This window comes from Agelaius tricolor, unplaced genomic scaffold, assembly GCF_023055355.1.
Source record: "Agelaius tricolor isolate 1412-34295 unplaced genomic scaffold, bAgeTri1.0.p SCAF_19, whole genome shotgun sequence".
NCBI classification, from domain to species: domain Eukaryota; kingdom Metazoa; phylum Chordata; class Aves; order Passeriformes; family Icteridae; genus Agelaius; species Agelaius tricolor.
This window is the reverse complement of record NW_027269279.1, coordinates 1189576-1207907: the sequence shown is the minus strand read 5'-3', so window position 1 is coordinate 1207907 and position 18332 is coordinate 1189576. Positions and strand designations below refer to the sequence as shown.

The 18332-nt window shown below is 55.1% G+C and overlaps 1 protein-coding gene across 3 annotated transcripts in view; it reads right to left on the bottom strand.

Annotated features, from left to right (window-relative positions):
- Nucleotides 1–18332, bottom strand: part of PKD1 (polycystin 1, transient receptor potential channel interacting) — an 82409-nt gene that overhangs the window by 42111 nt on the left and 21966 nt on the right. For 2 of the 3 annotated variants that reach the window (XM_071444837.1, XM_071444839.1), the window contains exons 2-6: nt 8616–8687; nt 8051–8122; nt 6587–6756; nt 3974–4642; nt 2884–3067 (exon numbers count right to left, since the gene is read on the bottom strand). In XM_071444837.1, the coding sequence (XP_071300938.1) occupies nt 2884–3067; nt 3974–4642; nt 6587–6756; nt 8051–8122; nt 8616–8687 (1167 nt within the window). The remainder of the gene's footprint in view (nt 1–2883; nt 3068–3973; nt 4643–6586; nt 6757–8050; nt 8123–8615; nt 8688–18332) is intronic. The other variant, XM_071444840.1, reaches the window with a different exon arrangement.

Below are 18332 nucleotides of genomic sequence, written 5' to 3'. Positions count from 1 at the left end.
ACTGGCCCCAGTGCAGGATTAAAGCTCAGCAGTGCCAGGTCTGGGAGCTCTCCTGGATGCTGATGAGCTCCTCAGGCACCATGGAAAGGCAGCAGCCAGAGGGGACAAGCAGAGGCTGGAGCACTGCAGGCACATGAACCCCACACACACTGACAGGCTCCTTCAGGAGATGAAATGTCCCTGCCCCATTTGGAAACTGGCTCAGTCCCAGCAGAGACCCTGGTGGAAAGTGCTGAGAGGTCTCTCATGGCCACAAAGAGCCTGGAGAGCTGTTTCTAATCTCACCCAGCAGAAAGGGAGGCATTTGTTCCATATTAACTTCTATTAACTTCTCCATATGAACACCCTGCACCCTCCCAAGCTGTCAGCTCCTCCACACGCCCTCCTGCAGGTGGAAATCAATCCAGCCCTGCCCTTGCCTGCCCCAGAATGCTCCCAGGGTGGTACCACAGCTCTGCAAGGCAGACTGGGGAGATAACTGGTGCTAACTGGTGCCTCTCCACCCCCAGGCTCACGCCAGATGAAATGATTCATGAGGTCATGCTGAAAAACGATGACAAAAATAACTTGTTCCATGAATCAGTAGTTTTCACTGCAAATGAGATTAAAAAATAAATAAGGGCTGTGTTCTGCTCCTGAACCACTGGCAGGGAATGAGGGAGAGCAGGGTAGGAAACCGCCTGCCTGCTGCCATCAGGAAACCTCAGTGGAGATTTTCCTCTTCTAATTCCAGCTATGATCTAACTGCGAGTCATCAGGAAAAAAAAAATCAAAAAGAAAGAAAGGAATAACTAAAAGACAAGCTGCTGGCTGGCTCCCACCCTGCCCCACTGCCCAGCCCATTCCACTGCAGGGGAAACAGGAGGACTCTGAACAACCTTTTTTTAAAGCAAGATGTGAGCTCTCCTCTGCCTCTGGGGAAGGACTGAGCTGCTCTGCCGGGGCAGGAGGAGCAGAACAAGCCTGGGGAGGCTGGGAGGGCAGAGGGGCTCTCAGTGCTGCCCAGAAAGTGGGGTCCCCTGGATGGTCCCATCCTCTGCTTCTGGCAGGCAGGGAGGGACCAGCCCAGCACACACTGCTCTGGGGAGCATCCCACACCTGCAGCAAGGCAGAGGAGACTGCCCAGTGCCCTAACGGGAAACAGCCTCCTGCTTCTGCCATCTTCCCATCTATGGAAACTATGGAAGAAGCTGCATGTTCCAAAAGCCTGCAGCTCAGCCCATTAGCCTTTTATCAGCAGGGAAATCACATCCTGGAGCTGCCTCCTTGGTGTTTATCTGCAGGGATTAATAAAATAAACACATGGGCTGGAGGGGGCTGGGGAGCAGAGGCTGTGGGGCAGCAGCTGGGGAACAGCCTGGTGGCTTCAGCAGCTCCACACGCGATTCCTGCACATCCCTGCAGCCATGGCCAGGTCATTGTCACATCCCTGCAGCCATGGCCAGGTCATTGTCACATCCCAGCGGCCATGGTCACCTCCCTGTCACATCCCAGCAGCCATGGCCAGGTCATTGTCACATCCCAGCAGCCATGGCCACCTCCTTGTCACATCCCTGCAGCCATGGCCAGGTCATTGTCACATCCCTGCAGCCATGGCCAGCTCCTTGTCACATCCCTGCAGCCATGGCCTGGTCCTTGTCACATCCCAGCGGCCATGGTCACCTCCCTGTCACATCCCAGCAGCCATGGCCAGGTCATTGTCACATCCCAGCAGCCATGGCCACCTCCTTGTCACATCCCTGCAGCCATGGCCAGGTCATTGTCACATCCCTGCAGCCATGGCCACCTCCTTGTCACATCCCTGCAGCCATGGCCAGGTCATTGCCACATCCCAGCAGCCATGGCCAGGTCATTGTCACATCCCTGCAGCCATGGCCAGCTCCTTGCCACATCCCTGCAGCCATGGCCAGGTCATTGTCACATCCCTGCAGCCATGGCCACCTCCTTGTCACATCCCTGCAGCCATGGCCAGGTCCTTGTCACATCCCTGCAGCCATGGCCACCTCCTTGTCACATCCCTGCAGCCATGGCCAGGTCATTGTCACATCCCAGCAGCCATGGCCACCTCCCTGTCACATCCCAGCAGCCATGCCCAGCTCCTTGCCACATCCCATGCCCAGCTCCTCACCGTGTGAGGGACAGCCTCCCTTGCCCAGAGCAGGGAACACACGTTTGCAATCGGAGGATGCAGCCCCGTGTGAGGGAACAGGGCAGGGGGACAGCCTGGGAAGAAGGAGCTGCCAGCCCTGGAGCCAGAGCGCTCAAAGCCCACGTCACACGCAGCTGCTGCCTTCCATGTGCTTTCTGGGATGTGTTTGTGAGGAGCCCGTGTCCCACAGCTGCAGCTGGGAGTGCTGACAAGGGCTGTCAGGCCCTGGGAGCTCTCCTGGTTGTGCTCCCTCCCCCGGAATGGCTGGAGAAGGGGCGCTCAGAGGGGCGGGTTCAATCAAAGGCTGACACTTGCAGCACTCTGTTTATAAAGGCCAGTGCTGAGGTGGAACAGATGCTGCTGGAGAGGAGCACTGCTGCTTCCCAGGGTGAGAGACAGGAGGGGAAAGGGGCTGGGCTTTGGGCTGCAGCCGTGTCTAAGGGCACAGGATCCCTTTTCACATTTCAGAGGCATCCACAGGCACAAACACAGGGTACACAAAGCCCACCAATCCCTCAATTCCCAGTGTGATTTCCAGCCATTCTGCCCCATTCCTCTTCTTCCCTCCACAGCCTTTAAGGAAAGAAGCCAAGTCCAGAAGGGTTCGAGCTCCGCTCGTTCCCCCTCTCCCTCAGCAGCCTCACCCCCACCAACTCCTCATACCCAGATCCCTCTGCCCTCAGGAAGGCAAAGCCCATGCCCAGGTGATGCCAGCCCCTGCCCTGCCCACTCACCTGATGACATGAGCAACCAGGAAGCTCTGGATGTCGGGGCTGCTGACAAAGGCCAGGTCCCCGTTGCCCAGCTCCTGGCAGTGCCGCTGCGCCTCCAGCCACTCCGCCTTCTCCACCACCAGCTGGTAGCAGTGGTTGTTCCCCGGGAAAACCAAGCCCTCAGGGGGGCACATGGGGTGAACTGCTGCAGAAAGAACACAGGGGTGATGTCCTCTCTGCGGGCCAGCCCAGCCTGGGCAGAGAGGCTGCAGGAATGTGCCGGCCCTGAAGCCAGCACACCCCACCATTGCTGCTAAAGCTCAGCCAGGGACACAGCACGGCCCAGAGGAGCCACCCTTCACTGGCAGGGGAGGCAGAGGGGACCCCAGGAGCCAGTGCCACTGCTCCAGATTGCAAGGCAAGATGTATTCCATTGCCATCTGTATGGCAGATTATCTTTTGTCAAGTGGGCAGTTTGCCTTATCTCTCTCTCTGAGTGATCACAATCACTCCTCCCTGGGGAGGGGACATCTGCTGATAACAGCTATTGAATGTCACTGCATGGCTGATAAGAACTACAGCATCCCATTGGGAGATGGGAGCCCAGAGGGAGGAGCCAAGCATTCCTACCTGGATATAATCCAGAGGTTTTGAGACACCAGCACAGCTTTCTCCATGGGATTCCCCAGAAGAACAGCCACTGTCTCTTCTTCCACTGGATCTTCAGAAGATCATCCTTCTCTACAGGACCCCCTTGCTCCAGCAGAACCACCCCTGACACTGCAGGAGGGCTGAGCCACAATTCCAATGGTTCTGCTACCAACAGCTGACCCACAGGGTGTCAGGCTGGGTTCTGACTCTGTCACTGTTTTTCTAGTGCACTGCATTGTTTATTTTATCCTTTTATTTTTCTTTCCTATTAAAGAACTGCTATTTCCTGCTCCCATATTTTTTGCCTGAGAGCCCCTTAATTTAAAATTTACAGCAATCTGGAGCGGTGGGGAGGATTCACATTCCCCATTTCAGGGGAGGCTCCTGCCTTCCTTAGCAGACTCCTGGCATTCCAAACCAAGACAGGCAGCTGCCCCAGCCCCCCAGGAGCCCTGCTCACCCCTGGCCAGCTCGCCAGGCCCCGCAGTGATCCCGTAGAGCACTGCCAGCCCCGTGCCGCCCCTGTTGCGGATCCGGATGTCCAGGCTCTCGTTGGCCACCACCAGGGAAGGACACAGCAGCTCCAGCTGCTGGGGTGAAGCCACCACCTCAACCTCTGCCTGCTCCTGCAGGAGCCTGGAGGCCAGCAGGAGGGTGGCAGTGACGTTGTAGCGGCCGGGTAAGGCGTAGCTGTGCACAGCTGAGTGTGCGGTGGTGTTGAGAACCTCGCTCCGGTCCCCAAAGTCCCACAGTAAAGTGCTGGCAGCGATGGGAATACTGACATTGAAGAGCACGGGCTGCTGCAGGCTGTAGCGGGGCTGCAGGCCCGTGAAGGACACAGGCAGCTGGGCCTGGAAGGGCGAGGGGACGAGTGAGGGGCCGCCACAGCCCTGCCCAGACAAATGCTCAGTGCAAAACGGCAAACAGCCGGAGGAAGAGTTTGTTCCGTGGGCAGTTCCACACAAACACTGCCCCTGGGGGCTGAAACCCCCATACTCCTGGTCTTGGGAGTAACAGAGGGCACTGCAGATCTCCTCAGTGAGGTTCCAAGGGTGCACAGATGTGAAGAGGATGACAAGCTCAGCTTCTTCGGTGTAGTTTCCTGTCAGGCACGTGATGTACTGAGCTCCTGCAGGACAGAACAGAAGATCCTCTTGCAAAACAGACTCTGGGATGCCATGGATTGGTGAGACCCTCCAAGAGAACCACCCCACACTCCTGGGAATGGAATTCTCCTGTGCTCAGCTCCTACTCTGAGTGTTTCCTTTTTGAGACTTGCCTGGGAAGTGTTTAATCCCCCAGCAACAGTTTCCAAACTCCTTATGCTAATTAGTGATGACAGAAATAACAAGCCAGTCACACAGATTTATGGAGCAGCAGCACTCAGTAAATAAAACAGGGCTTTGGAGAGCCTGACACTCCCATGGGACATGGAGCCACTGAGTCTGACACTCAGAGGAGCCCACAGGACTTGATGCCAAGTGAGACCATGACAAAAGGATGTCCTTTGGTGGCACCCTGGCTCGGTCAGTGCAGAATGTTTCACCATGTGCTGCCTGGGACCTCCAGCAGCAAATCCAAAACCAAACACCCTTGGGCAGTGGCACACTGGGGACACAGGGGGGACACTGATGGCCCCTCCACCAGGCCCACTCTCTGAGGCACCTTCCTCCATGGGGAGAGCCAAGAATGTCCCCCCTTTCAGGAAAATGTGGAGCTGGAGAGGAGGGCAGTGCCAGGCCCAGGTGCAGGGATGCCCACGGGAAGGATGCCCACGTGCTGGGACAGGGAGCAGGGACACACATGGACACAGAGCCAGGCCCAGAGGAACAGCTCAGTCCCTTGGCCTGCAGGGCTGGGACATTTCCCTGCCACAAACACCCAGGCAGGGCCTCTCTCTCCCTCGCCCTCTGCCCACGTGGCCCGGCCACGTTTGCTGCTGCTGGTTGCTACAACATCTCCCCCAAACATCTCAACAGCTCCAGCCCCGTGTGATCTTCCCAGATCAAACCCATCCAGCTGTCCAGCTTCCTCCACGGCCTTCCTGCAAATGCTGAGCCACTTCTCCTAAGAGCAGTCCCCGGAGAGGAGCACGGCACGGGAACTGCTCTGCTTTCCACCACCAGCCTGGCCACTCTTCATCCCCTGCCGGTCACTGAGAGCTGTCAGGAGCTGGCAGGCTGTCCCAGCCTACTCCCATTACACTGAATTACCCAGAAGGCAGCCTCACATTATTGTTTCCACACTGGCTTAAAGTAGTTCAAGAGGGAACAACTAATTATCAAGAGCAGTAACAGCGCCAAGTGTTTTTCCCTTTGATAATTCCTGCAAGATGCTGCAAGCTGGGGTAGCTTTGCTGGGGGAAGAGGAACAACCACCACCTGGATTTTGGTCCTGGGGAACACTGTGCCTCACCAGGCAGCTCAGCTGGCTCCCACCAGCTCTGGGGCTTTCAGCCTCATCCTTGTACCCTCCTGTCACACAGCTCTGGGTCCTTCAGCCTGCATCCTCCAGTCACACAGCTCTGGGTCCTTCAGCCTCACCCCTGCATCCTCCAGTCACACAAATTAAAGGAGATGCCTGCTGCCTGCCACAGGGAGTCCTTGCTCTCTCTCCCTCCCTCTCTCTTATTCTGGAATAACCGAGCATCCAGGCAGGATTAGTTTCCTTAGGGCTCTCCCTTTTCCAGGAAATGACATTTCTCCTGGCCAAGCAGTCAGTAAAATGCCCTGGAGCAGGTGGCTGTAGATCAGGGCAGTGTTCATTCTCTCTCAAAGTGGAGCCCTGCCAGCTCAGCATGTGCTCAGGTGCCATCACCTCCCATGAGGTTTCAGTGCTGGGGGTCAGCCTGCTCAAACCCTGGCAGAATGACAGCCTGGGGCTGCAGGTCACAGAGCCAGCCCTGTGGTGTCTGCTCTGTGCTCAGGGCTAATCTCAGCCTGGTGTGACTGCCTTGGTCCTTAGGGCACAGCCTGTGTGACCAGCACCTGATGAATTAGATCAGAACTGGTGACTGAAGGTGCCCCTGAGCCCATCGCTCCCACTCAGCAGCCCCATCACAGCCTCTCCTTACCACAGGTGGCATTGGGGACCAGCACATCGAACAGGGACAGGTTGGCCACCTCGGGGGGGTGGGCACATCTCGTGTCTGATGCCTCAAGGACTCTCACTTTCCTGTCTTCCACCCAGCGGGGCAACCAGGACAGTTTGCAGTCACAAACAAATGGATTCCAACTTAAGTTTCTGTCAGAGGGAAATCAGAACAAGTTAGGGATTAATGTGACATGTGCTAAGCCTTAATTACAGCAGTGTGCCAAGCCCTCCCTGTTCCCATCTGTGCCACTCCACTGAAAGGCTTTGGAATAACTGGGAGAGGAGTTAATGAATAGGGAATCAAGCAATAATTAACGTGATTTTTCTAGAGGCTGGAATTAGGCAAGTACTCCAAGTACTTTTTTAACTCTACAAATAATTGTTGCAATTAGAAGCAAATGACAGCCACAATCATATATCTAAAAAAATCTGCCATGCAAAAGCCCCAGGGTATGAGGGCAGCCTCTCCTGCTCAGGGAGACTATTTACAGCCCCATGAAAAAATAACCAAGAGAATAAAATTCATCTGTCAAAAAAAGAAATGCAAAGTCAATGATAATCTTTCCACGTGGCAGCTCAATGAAAAGAGGGAAACTTTAATTGCAGCTAAGCTTGATCCAAGTTGCAGCCTCTGGCACTCAGCTGTGAGCAGGACAGAGCTGGAGCTGTGTGTGGAGCTGATGCCAGCAGGGCTGGGCTCAGCCCTGCCCCTGGGGCTGGAAGCACCACTGTGCCACCAGGCTGAGCAGGGACAGCTCCCTGGGGCCCAGCCCTGGGCCTCTGTGTCCCTCCAGAGCCACTGGGGAGCCAGAGTGCAAAGCTGAGGATGCTCCCTGTGTCCTGTCCTCAGGGACAGTGTGCGGCTGAGCTTTTCTCTCTCTTGCAGGGGGCTGATCCTCTGGCTCATCCAGAGGCAGAACTGCCACTTGTGCTGTGACTTCAGGCATCCCTTCTGGAAATGTGTGGCTTCCCCTCACCTCCTTTCACTCAGCATCCAAAGACTTCAATTAAAAAACAAAACCTGAAAACTCCAATCACTTAAGGACGACCTCTTAAGTGACTTGGACACATCAGTCAGGACCTACCATGCTGCAGGAATCACTGGATGCTCCGGGCCCAAGGTGTGACCATGCAAACAGGACAGTGTGACAAGAACCTCAGCAGAGCTGGTGTGGGAGAGAAGCCAGGAAGACAAGAAGGCAGTGGCAGAGGTTGGAGATAACCAGGAGACAGAAGCAGAGGCAAGGAAGAGGTCAGGACTGACAGACAACAGGATCCAACAGCTTGAGGAAGGAACTGGAGACACCCCAAAAAGCAGCTGCTTGGGTGGGCACCTGCCCAGTATCTCTCCAAGTCAGCACAGCCTCTCCCACCCCAGCAGGAAAGGAAAGGATGTTTCAAGGAAAGGTCTAAATAAAGAACTGGGAAACAAAGATGAACTTACATTTCACTTAAATTAAATAAATTATCAAATATTCCATCTTCTAATGTAGAAATCTGGTTGTGGCTTATATCTCTGTAAGAGAGAGAAAAGTTCACCGTGTTAGAAGCAACTTCCTCATCAGTGCAGCTTTTCCCTGGGAGGGTGGGCAGGCCCTGGCACAGATTCCCAGAGCAGCTGTGGCTGCCCCTGGATCCCTGCAGTGCCCAAGGCCAGGCTGGACAGGGCTTGGAGCAGCCTGGGACAGTGGAAGTTGAACTTTAAGGGCTTTCAGGTTCCTCCCAGTACCAATGGACATCTTGTTATAATTCTCCTTCTCTGGCCTTGGGCTCCTCTCCATCCAGCAGCACAGGGTGTCAAACCCTGCCCAGCTCCAAATGCCCATAATTCCCAAATCACTGCAGTGAGCAGCTCAAGGCCTTGGGGAAGGAGCCCATGGACAGGAGCACGTGGGGCTGGGGAGATGAGGTGGAGCAAGAACAAAGCAAACCAGAGCAACACAAGCCAGAGCCCAGCTCAGCCATGCTGGGGGGCACTGGGAGGACTGGGGGGAACAGCAAGTACTTACAGCTTTGCCAGAGAAGTCAGGCTTCTGAATAGCTCAACATCTAAACCACTGATCCTGCTATTGGAAAGATTCCTATGGAAAGAAAAAAAAAACCATTTTCAGCCTTGGTTCAACCCCGTTTTGTCACACCTCCACGAGCAGAGCTCAGAAGAGCCTCTCCAAACCCCAGCCAGAATCCTGACTGGAAACGGGATGTGTTCAAGGCAGAGCATTTTTCCCAGCCAAAGCAAACACCTTTCCCAAAACCATAAAGCATTTGCTGCTCACATAACCTGCAAGAAGAGATCAGGAGCCTCAGGATGTGCCCCCACTCTGCAGCACACCTGGAGCACTTACACCATGCCACACGTGGTACTAAATGTGATGCACCCTCTCAAAAGAATTCAAGTCTAATCTAGGTTCAAAGAAGTCATTAAGAAGTACTTTAGACTCAAGTAGTAATTAACTCAGAGACAAATTTATTATGAACTTCCAAGTGTGTTTCTTGTGCCAAAGCCCTGATCAGTAATTACACAATTGATGCGTCAACTCCACGTTTTAAACATCTTTTTGTCTCTCTTTGGAAAAGCTTAAAATGGAAGAAAAAGCAGCAATAAAGAATATTTTCCATTTGAAATCAGGACAGACTGTCATTCTAAAAGGAACACTGCTTACAAAAAGTCTCCCAGTAACACCAAGAGCCTTCAGCTCATCCAAACCAAGGTGTCCCTGTCCAGCCCAGCTCTCTCCTCACCCATCATCTTCCTCCCACATTAAATGTCACTCAGAGAAGCAAAAGTTTCATCAGTCTCCACTTGTTCCCAATAAACTTCACCATTAATTTTCAGAAAAATCTCCTTTGGCCTAAACTTCCTTTTAGCAGCATCAAAACCCTTCCTCCAAGCCCATGGGATGGTTCTCACCCTTCATGGATTTCTGGCTGAGCTCCCAGGAGAGGACAGGGCTGGACACACTTTGCCATACTCCTTTCTCACCCTTTTTCCTACAAACACCTCCTCTCACTTCTCCTGGCTGTCTCAGCTGTTATTCCTACTCCTTAATCAATTATTCCTTGGTTTGATCTGACATTTAAACTTCATTTATCCAAATGAAAATAATTCTGCCAAACTGGCAGGAAAATGACGTGCGATTCCAGGAAACTGGGGATAAGTGACAGGGATGGATGGCTCTTTAAAAGGTTTATTTTCCCTGATTTTGCTGTCTGGGAGTTATTTGCCAAGCTGAGAGTGGATTCAGAAGAGTTCACCAGCTAGTCCAATACAGAAGTCCAAGAAATGTGCAAAATACCAGCTCGCTAAATACATCAGAAAAAGGACATTAATAAAAATATTGGATTATGCCAGTGATCAGAGCAGCTGGGACAGCAGTGCAGGGGCACAGAGCATCCCTGGCTGAGCCCCACTCTGCACACAGGGGAGAGCAAAGCCACCCCAAAGCTGCTTCCAGCTCCCACTGAAGATGACACAGAGACAGCTGGGACTGGAACCCAGGTGCTCCAGCCAGGACAGGCCCTCCTCAGGGATGCCCCAGCTCCACCTCCCCTGAGCATTTCTGTACCCTGAACCCCTCTGTCCCTGCTGCACCCGTGTGGGGAAGGGCCAGACCCCCAACAGCCACCCTGCAGGGAGAGCAGTACAAATATTCCCCTGCTGCTCTGAAATACCTGGAAATCGCCCATTTGGTTTTTAGGCAGCACCTCAAGTCCAAGGAAAGGAAATGGGAGTTGCAGCTCAGATGCCTTCCTGCTCCTCGCCCAGACAAGCAAAAGCTCCAAAACAAACCACGCAGCTGCGACAGAAACAGGGCTCTGCCATGGCCAGGAGCCTCTTCCAAGGTGCTCCTTGGCTGCAGGGGAGTGTGGGGCAAGGGCAGCTGGGGAAGGGGTCAGGCCCTGGGGTCCTGTCTTTGGGAGCCAGCACTGCCGTGTCCAGCAGCTGCACGGGGCTCCTGTGCCTTGCTGTCCTTTATCTGCTGACACAGGAGATGGCAGCTGGCATCCTGCACATCCTCCAGTCCCTGCTGACACCAGTGGTGAGCAGTGATGAGCTGAGCTCACCCCTGGGATCAGCCACAGCCCAGGGTCAGGGATGCTCACCACCAGCACTGCCAGGGGCAGCTGGGCTCAGCTCCAGAGCTGAACCCCTGCAGGCTGCAGTTAACCCAGCCCTGGCACTGTCCCTCCACCAGAGCTCAGGTGCTGCCCAGGGATCCCCAGCCCTTGGCTCCCACCCCTCAGACCCTGCTGAGCCCCAGCCAGGCCAGGCTGGCACCCCCTGGTACCCACAAACCAGGGCAGCTCCTTGCTGCTTCCTTGGCCTCACGATCCCACGAGGAACTGCTATAAACCCCCTCAGTTTTCACCCTCCCTGACCTGCTGGCTGCAGAGCCTGCAGGGGAAGCAGAGCTGCTGGTGGCAGCACAGCTGGGAGGAGTGAGGGATGGTGGTGGAGCCAGTGCCTGCCAGGAGCTGCCCTCTGCTACTGCTCCCTCTGCACCAGGCATGGAAAACCATCCATCATTCTGCCTTTCTGCCATGGGAGACGTGCCTGGGAGCAAGCTGGGCAGCAAGCAGAGAAAAAACCAAACCAGGAAACCCTGAGCAATGAAAGGCAAGGCAAGGCTGTGGGACAGAGCTCCCAAAGTGCCACGACTGTGTTTTCCCAGCCCACTGCCAGGCCAGAGGAAATTCAGAGCAGGTTCAAGGCAGAGCTGAAGCCAGCAGCAAACAAGGCTCTCCATTGACATTCCCTGCACACACAGCCTGACGCCCTCCTCACAAGGAGAAGGAAAAATGTCCTTTCCTATGGCCTGGGGAACTCTGGAAACACGCTGTGCCTCCTGGAAAAGGGCAGCCACGAGTCACAGCTGCCCAGCCCTGCAAAAGGGCAGCCATGCAATGTCTTTCTGTGGACATGGGGCACCAGAGCTCACCGAGCTGCAGCACAGGGCTCAACCTGTGGCACTGAGAGCTCCCCACACTGCCACGCTCCACCTCCCAGCCCAGCTAAGGGAGAGACTCAAACGCTCTGGAGAAGGGAGGTGGTTGAGTGAGGAAGGTGAAGCTTTGGGAAATAGGGAATATTCAGTAATGAGGGCGTCAGCCTGAGCCTTGGGAGCCTTCAGCTCCATCCCAGCCCTGCCAGGACTCCCTGTGTGATGCTGGGTGCACCCCTGAGCTGCCATACCCACAGGGAGGGTGAGGGTGGATCCAGCACACACAGCACCAGCCCGACCTGCTGCCCATGGACTGGGGGAATTCTGGGGGGAATTCTGGGGGAAAAGCACCAAGAACTGGCTCCTTTCTCAGCTGCAGCAGTGCCGACGGAGGAGGGAGGGAATGAGAGGGTTGAGGGCAGCAGGAGGGCTCAGTGCCACCCCCTCTATCCCTCACTGATGCCCAGGAGCCCCCTCAGTGCCAGCCCAGGGGTGATTCCTGCCCGCTGCTGTGGCCAGGCTGGGTTTGGGCACTGCTGTTTGCTCCCTGACTCCACGGAACACAAAATGTTCAGCAGAGCACGGGCGGCCCCGCTGCCAAGGCTGATGTCATGCTCTCATTATGTCATTTGTGGGCTCTGCCTCCATCTCACAAAAAGGGAGAGAGGCAGAGGCAGGGCAGAGCTTCCCCAGCCCCTCTGGTGCAGGGAGCCCTGCCAGAACAGTAATGGGAAAAGCATCCAGAGATGGGGAACGTCTGAGCGAGAGGAGCCCATCCATGGCTGGGGCAGAGCAGGGCCCAGGAGAGCAGCCCCAGGCCTGAGAGCCACCAGCATGGCTGAGGCCCCAGGCCTGAGAGCCACCAGCAGGGCTGAGGCCCCAGGCCTGAGAGCCACCAGCAGGGCTGAGGCCCCAGGTCTGAGAGCCACCAGCAGGGCTGAGGCTCCTGAGGGGCAGCAAAGCCCCAGAGGGCACAGAGGAACACAGCTCCCAGCAAAGCCCAGCACTGCTCCCATTTCTTACCCCATCACGCAGCTGGGGCTGCCATGGATCCCTGGCAGTGCCCAGGCCAGGCTGGACAGGGCTTGGGGCACCCTGGGACAGTGGGAGGTGTCCCTGCCATGGCAGGGGTGGCACTGGGTGGGATTTAGGGTCCCTTTGAACCCAAACCACCCCAGGACTGTGTGGGAAGCCAGGCTGCACCGTTCCACACCCTGTGAGCAGTAAGAACAAGGATAGGGACACGGGGGATGGCTGGTGAGGCACAGCCAAGCCCAGAGCTTCCAGAGCCTTCCATGGCCTGCCAGATGTGCCCAGAGATGCCCTGCAGAGCCCCAGGGCTGCCTCCCAGGTTGCCATGGCAAACACTTGCCTGTCTCCAGGAACAAAAGGCAGCACGGAGCTGATCCTGCCTGACACACAGAACAGACTTTCCAGAAAAGAGCAGGAAAAGCTCTGTGTGCTTTTGCCTGCCTGAGCCAGGAAAAATTACAGGTTTTTTGCTGATCAGATTCCTTTTTTCCTTCATTTTTTGGCTTGCACCTCTCCAAGGAAGCACTGCAGGAGCAGCAGCACTCGTGTGCAGAGGTGATGATAGAGATGATTTCCACAAACGGCTCTGGAAATCTGGAAAACCAGGGATTTTCCTGTGTGCAGGGCACAGGGAGCAATGCTGTGCTCCTGCAGGAGGGGCAGGGACACCCTGCCTGGCAGGAACAGCCTCACAGCTCTCCTGCACCAGGAGCTCTCTGCCTTCTCCAACACGGACAGGAGGGAAATGGCACATGGAGACATTCACCCACAGTTATGGTTTCAGTCATGCTGAAGCAGGGATTTTCCGAGGCAAAAGGATTCCAGCTGCACCACACACCATCCCCGAGAGCTGCAGCCCAGCACTGTCACAGACATCTTTTCATGGAAAATCCTCTCCTTGGGATTGTTCCTCCTGAGAAGCTGAGAGGCCTCAGGAACAAAATGCAAACAGTGATTATCTGCTGCTGTGGAATGCAACAGGTGCATCTGGGATTGGGCTCATGTGGTTGTTTCTAATTAATGGCCAATCACAGCCCAGCTGGCTCGGACAGAGAGTCCGAGCCACAAACCTTTGTTGTTATTATTCTATTCTATTCTATTCTATTCTATTCTATTCTATTCTATTCTATTCTATTCTTAGCCAGCCTTCTGATGAAACCTTTTCTTCTATTCTTTTAGCATAGTTTTAATATAATATATATCATAAAATAATAAATCAGCCTTGTGAACCATGGAGTCAGATCCTCATCTCTTCCCTCATCCTCAGAGCACACGGTCACACAGCACCACGAGGGGCCTTTCCCTGGGAGCACCCTCATCTCCCCGAGGCTGTCACAGCATCAGGACAATTTGTTTGTGCATTTTGAATTTATGAGGTTTCTAATGCTGGCCCAAGTCCTTGGCTCTCTCTGAAGAATTCGCCCCAAAAAAAGTTTTTCACAAGAATTCATCTAAAAACGGGATGTTTTTCTCCCTACAGCAAAATCCTGATTGTTGATAGGAAATGCAAGGCAAGAGGAGCATCTCTGCCACGCTCTCTTCACGCTGAGCTCTCCTGAAGAGAGCAGAGCCCTCCCACAGCACCTCACAGGGCAGCAGGGCCAGGAGCAGAGCCCAGGTCCCTCCAGCACTGAGGGCTCCCTGAGCAGGGGATGAAGCAACGCTGCTCCCTCACCTCCCAGCCCCGCCTCACCCTGCTCCAGCCTCTCCCTGAGCCCCGGCACAAGGAAACCCTTGGGTGTGCAGGAGTAAAGCAAGGCTGGAGCAAATCCTGCAGCTCAGGAACGGGGCTGTGAGAGCCTGTGCCCGGAGCAGCAGGGAAATGACTGAGCTGAGAGAGCTCGGGGCACCCCGGGTGACACAGTCCCTCCTACACCCTCTGCTCCTGTGCCTGGAGCAAACAGAGGTGGTGAGGCTGCAAACACTGCAGGGTGCACAGGCAAGGCACCCCTGCCACTGCCAGGGCACCCCAGCACAGCCAGGGTGTCCCAGCCATGATCAGAGCATTGCAGTCACAGCTATGGCACCTCTGGCACTGCCAGGGTGTCCCAACCTTGGCCAGGGCATCCTAACCACAGCCAGGGCATGGCAGCCACAGCCAGAACACTCTCACAATAGCCAGGGCACCCCTGTCATGGCCAGGACATCTCAAGCACAACCAGGGCATCCCAATCACAACCAGGGCATCCCAGCCACACCCAGGGCATCCCAATCACAACCAGGGCACCCCAAGCACAGCCAGGGCATCCCAATCACAACCAGGGCATCCTCACAATAGCCAGGGCACTCCTGTCATGGCCAGGCCATCCCAGCCATGGATGGAGCGTTCACAGCACGGCCAGGCAGCCCCAGCAGGGTCAGGAGAAGGGCTCCCTGCAGGTGGGAGCTGTCTGCAGAGCAGCTGTGCTCCAGGAGCAGCTCCTCAGGGCCCTGCAGCCAGCAGCTCCCCGCAGCCCTTCCCAAATAAGGCTGTGGAGCAGGGATGGACCTGGAACAAAGGGCATGTGTGACCTCAGGCAGGGTGTCATGCTCTGGAAGGGCTGTCCTGCAGCCATGGCACCCTGTGCTCCATCCCTCTCCCTCCCCAGGGGGCTCCAAAATCCAGGACCCACAGCTCAGCTCCTTCCAAGTCATCCTCACCCTGAGCTGATTCCATCCCTGCATCCCCAGCACACAAACACGGAGCCTGAGGTGAGGGGGGCACTGGGGCATCACCAGCTCAGCTCCTTCCAAGTCATCCTCACCCTGAGCTGATTCCATCCTGCATCCCCAGCACCCAAACACGGAGCCAAAGGTGAGGGGGGCCCTGGGGTGTGACCAGGGGAGCTTGGGGAGGCCAGGAAAGGGACAGGCAGGGGGACAGAGGGATGGCACTGTCCTGAGAGGTCCCCCCTCCCTCTGAGGGACCAGGAGCTGGCACTGCCCAGGGCTGGCACTGGCCCTGCTCCTTCCCTCACTGCCAAGGGCTGGCTTCAGGTGGCACAAAAGCAGGAGAGAGCTCAGGCACAGCCAGCCCTGTGACACCAGGGCAAGGATGGGAGCACAGAGAGCTCCAGAACCCAAACACTGCAATCAAGCTGCTGCCCACAATTAGCGCCGCACGCAAACGAGCCGTCTGCAGCTCCAGCCAGGGAAATGTCAGCCCTGCAAACACTCATCTGCCTCGTGGAAAGTCTGCAGAGCAACCAGAGATGTGATGAATCCAACTATCTTCCTAGCACACGTGGCACAGCTCAAGCAGATCCTAGTGCAGCCCAAAGCCGAGTGCTCTCCATGCAGATCCCACTGCTTCCCCCAAACCCATCTGCCCCCGGTCCTGTGCCCTGTGTGCCAGCACACAGCAACCCCAGGGCCCAGCTCTGCTCTCCTGAGAGCCCAGCACGTCCCCAAATCAGCCTGTTGGGAGCCCAGGAACATCTGATTTTACCATAAAAAGGGAGCCCTCTGGAAGCTGTAATTTAGGGATTACACAGCTGAGCTACTCAGTGCTTAATCTTCCTTACACAAAGTGAAGAGTTTTCAATAAATGTTTAGGTGTTACTGAAATTAACTCACCACTGGGACAGGGAATGGCATCGATAATCTTTGCATCCTGGTTTTTTATGACTCAATTTGTATTTATTTTGTAAGTGAGGCTTTTCTATGGGAATAATTACTTTTCCTTGGACAGCTGTCCTCTAGGGATGTGAGAAACAGTAAAACCCAATTCTATTTAACCCTAGCACTGTAAATTCTGCAGTGCACAGGGAAGGAGCCACAGGCAGGGCTCACAGGATGCAGGGGGCTCAGGCTAATGCTGGACTGGTCACAGGGATGTGACACTGAGCTGACAGGGGAGTGGAGCCAAGGGACATGGAGAACTCCAGGAGTCTTCTCCAAAGCACACATCCCATCTGCAAACGCTGGTAAAGTCTGAATGTTCCCTTGGAAACCCTCTGGGGTATCTGTGTTTTGTACCCCAAAAGGAACAGGGGAACAATTTGGGCATCGCTGATACAGAATGAGAGCCACAAACCAGGCTTGACCCTCCAAAAGCCAGGGAGGCCTGTAAAAACCTTCCTGCCACTTCTGAGCTGAGCTCAGAGCACAGCCCAGCTGAGAGAATGTGGCACTGATAAGGCAGCATCAGATCAAAAGCCATTTCTTCAAACAGCTGGGAAATAACTCTCCCATTTCTCACACAGAGCAGTCAGTGGTTGTCAGGCACCAGCAGCACAAACAAAGGGAAAACAAAGCACAAGCAGCAAAACACAGGGCTCACAGGGATCAGGAATCCTGCAATGCTTTAGGTGGGAAGGGACCTGCAGGATTCCCCAGTCCCAGCTCCTGCCACAGGCAGGGACCCCTTCCACGAGCCCAGGGTGCTCCAAGCCCTGGAGCTCACAAAGCATTGAGGAGAAACAGCAGCAAAGCCCCTCATGGCAGGTACAGCAGACACACAGAGCAGACACTGCAGCCAGAAACACGGGAGAGCCTCATGGCAAAGCCACGAGGTGGCTGAGGGACAGGGCCACCACATCCCTCCCATCCCTGCAGCAGCACAAAGCTGAGCAGACCAAATTAAAGGGGTTTGGCCATTCCCTCCCGAGTCCTTTGCAAAGTCCGAGCTCCACGTCCTGCTCCCAAATTCCCCAGCCTGTAGAAGCACATGGATGGGGATGGCACCAGCCTGGCTCCACACTGACCTGCCAGGACCTGCCTCAGGGCTGACATGGACACAGCCTCCCATTGCCCTGTCCCTGCACTGTCCCTTCCCAGGGCAGTAACACCCCTCAGCCCTTTCCCCTTCAGTCCCCATCTGCTCAACCTTCAGCTAACAGCCCCCTCCAAGTTTTCCAGGTTCTTGGGTGGTTGCTGAGGAAAAACAGTTTTGTGTCTATTTTAGCCCTGTCTGTCACTTGATTTTCATCTCCAATATGTTTCACCAGCAACACCTCATTGAAGAGGCTCCCTGTTTCACTGTCCTGTTTCAGGCTCTCACCAACATCCTTCAGCTCCAGCATGGGATGTCCCCTAAAACACTGATGGGGAAAAGGACAAGAAGAAAGGAAAACCCACTCAGGTCCTGGCAGAGCATTGTCAGTGATGGAGACCAACTCTGAGCAGGATTTTGCAGCACAGCCTGTGCTGGAGAGCTGATGAGCCTCTTGATTTACTTTCTTCCTCCCAGAGGGAAAACTCGTGGATTTGGGGCCGTCAGATTAGTACTTGATATGTGTAAAAATAGCCCAAAGTAAACTTTGGTGCTGCTGAGCACAGCCCTGGGTTCACAGGCGCTGCCTGTGACAGAAAACCCCCAGAGCAGCAGGGCTGGGAGCAAAAAAGCAAAAAGTGCAGCACGTTCAGACCCCCCAGCCCCAGCCAAAGCACAACCCAGGGGTGCTTTCCACCCACAGCTCATCCCAACAGCTCCAACACTGCAGATCATCAGGTTCCACACAGGTTCCACGCACCCATTCCTGCCCAAGCCCCCCCAGCCCTCCAGAGGATGTTCCCATCCCACGTAAGGACTGAGAATCATTGAAAGCTTTGGGTTGCAGCAAACTGATCTCGTGGGAAGTGTCCCTTCCCATGGCAGGGGGTTGGAACTGGATGGCCTGGAGGTGTTTTCCAACCCAAACAATCCTTTGGGTCGAGTCTATCCTTCTATGAAACATTCTGAAGCCAATGTTTAATCCCTTTAACATCTGCAGTGTTGCCTTTTTTCATTCCAATGTCACAAATACATGTGACACTGAGTCAAAACTCAAA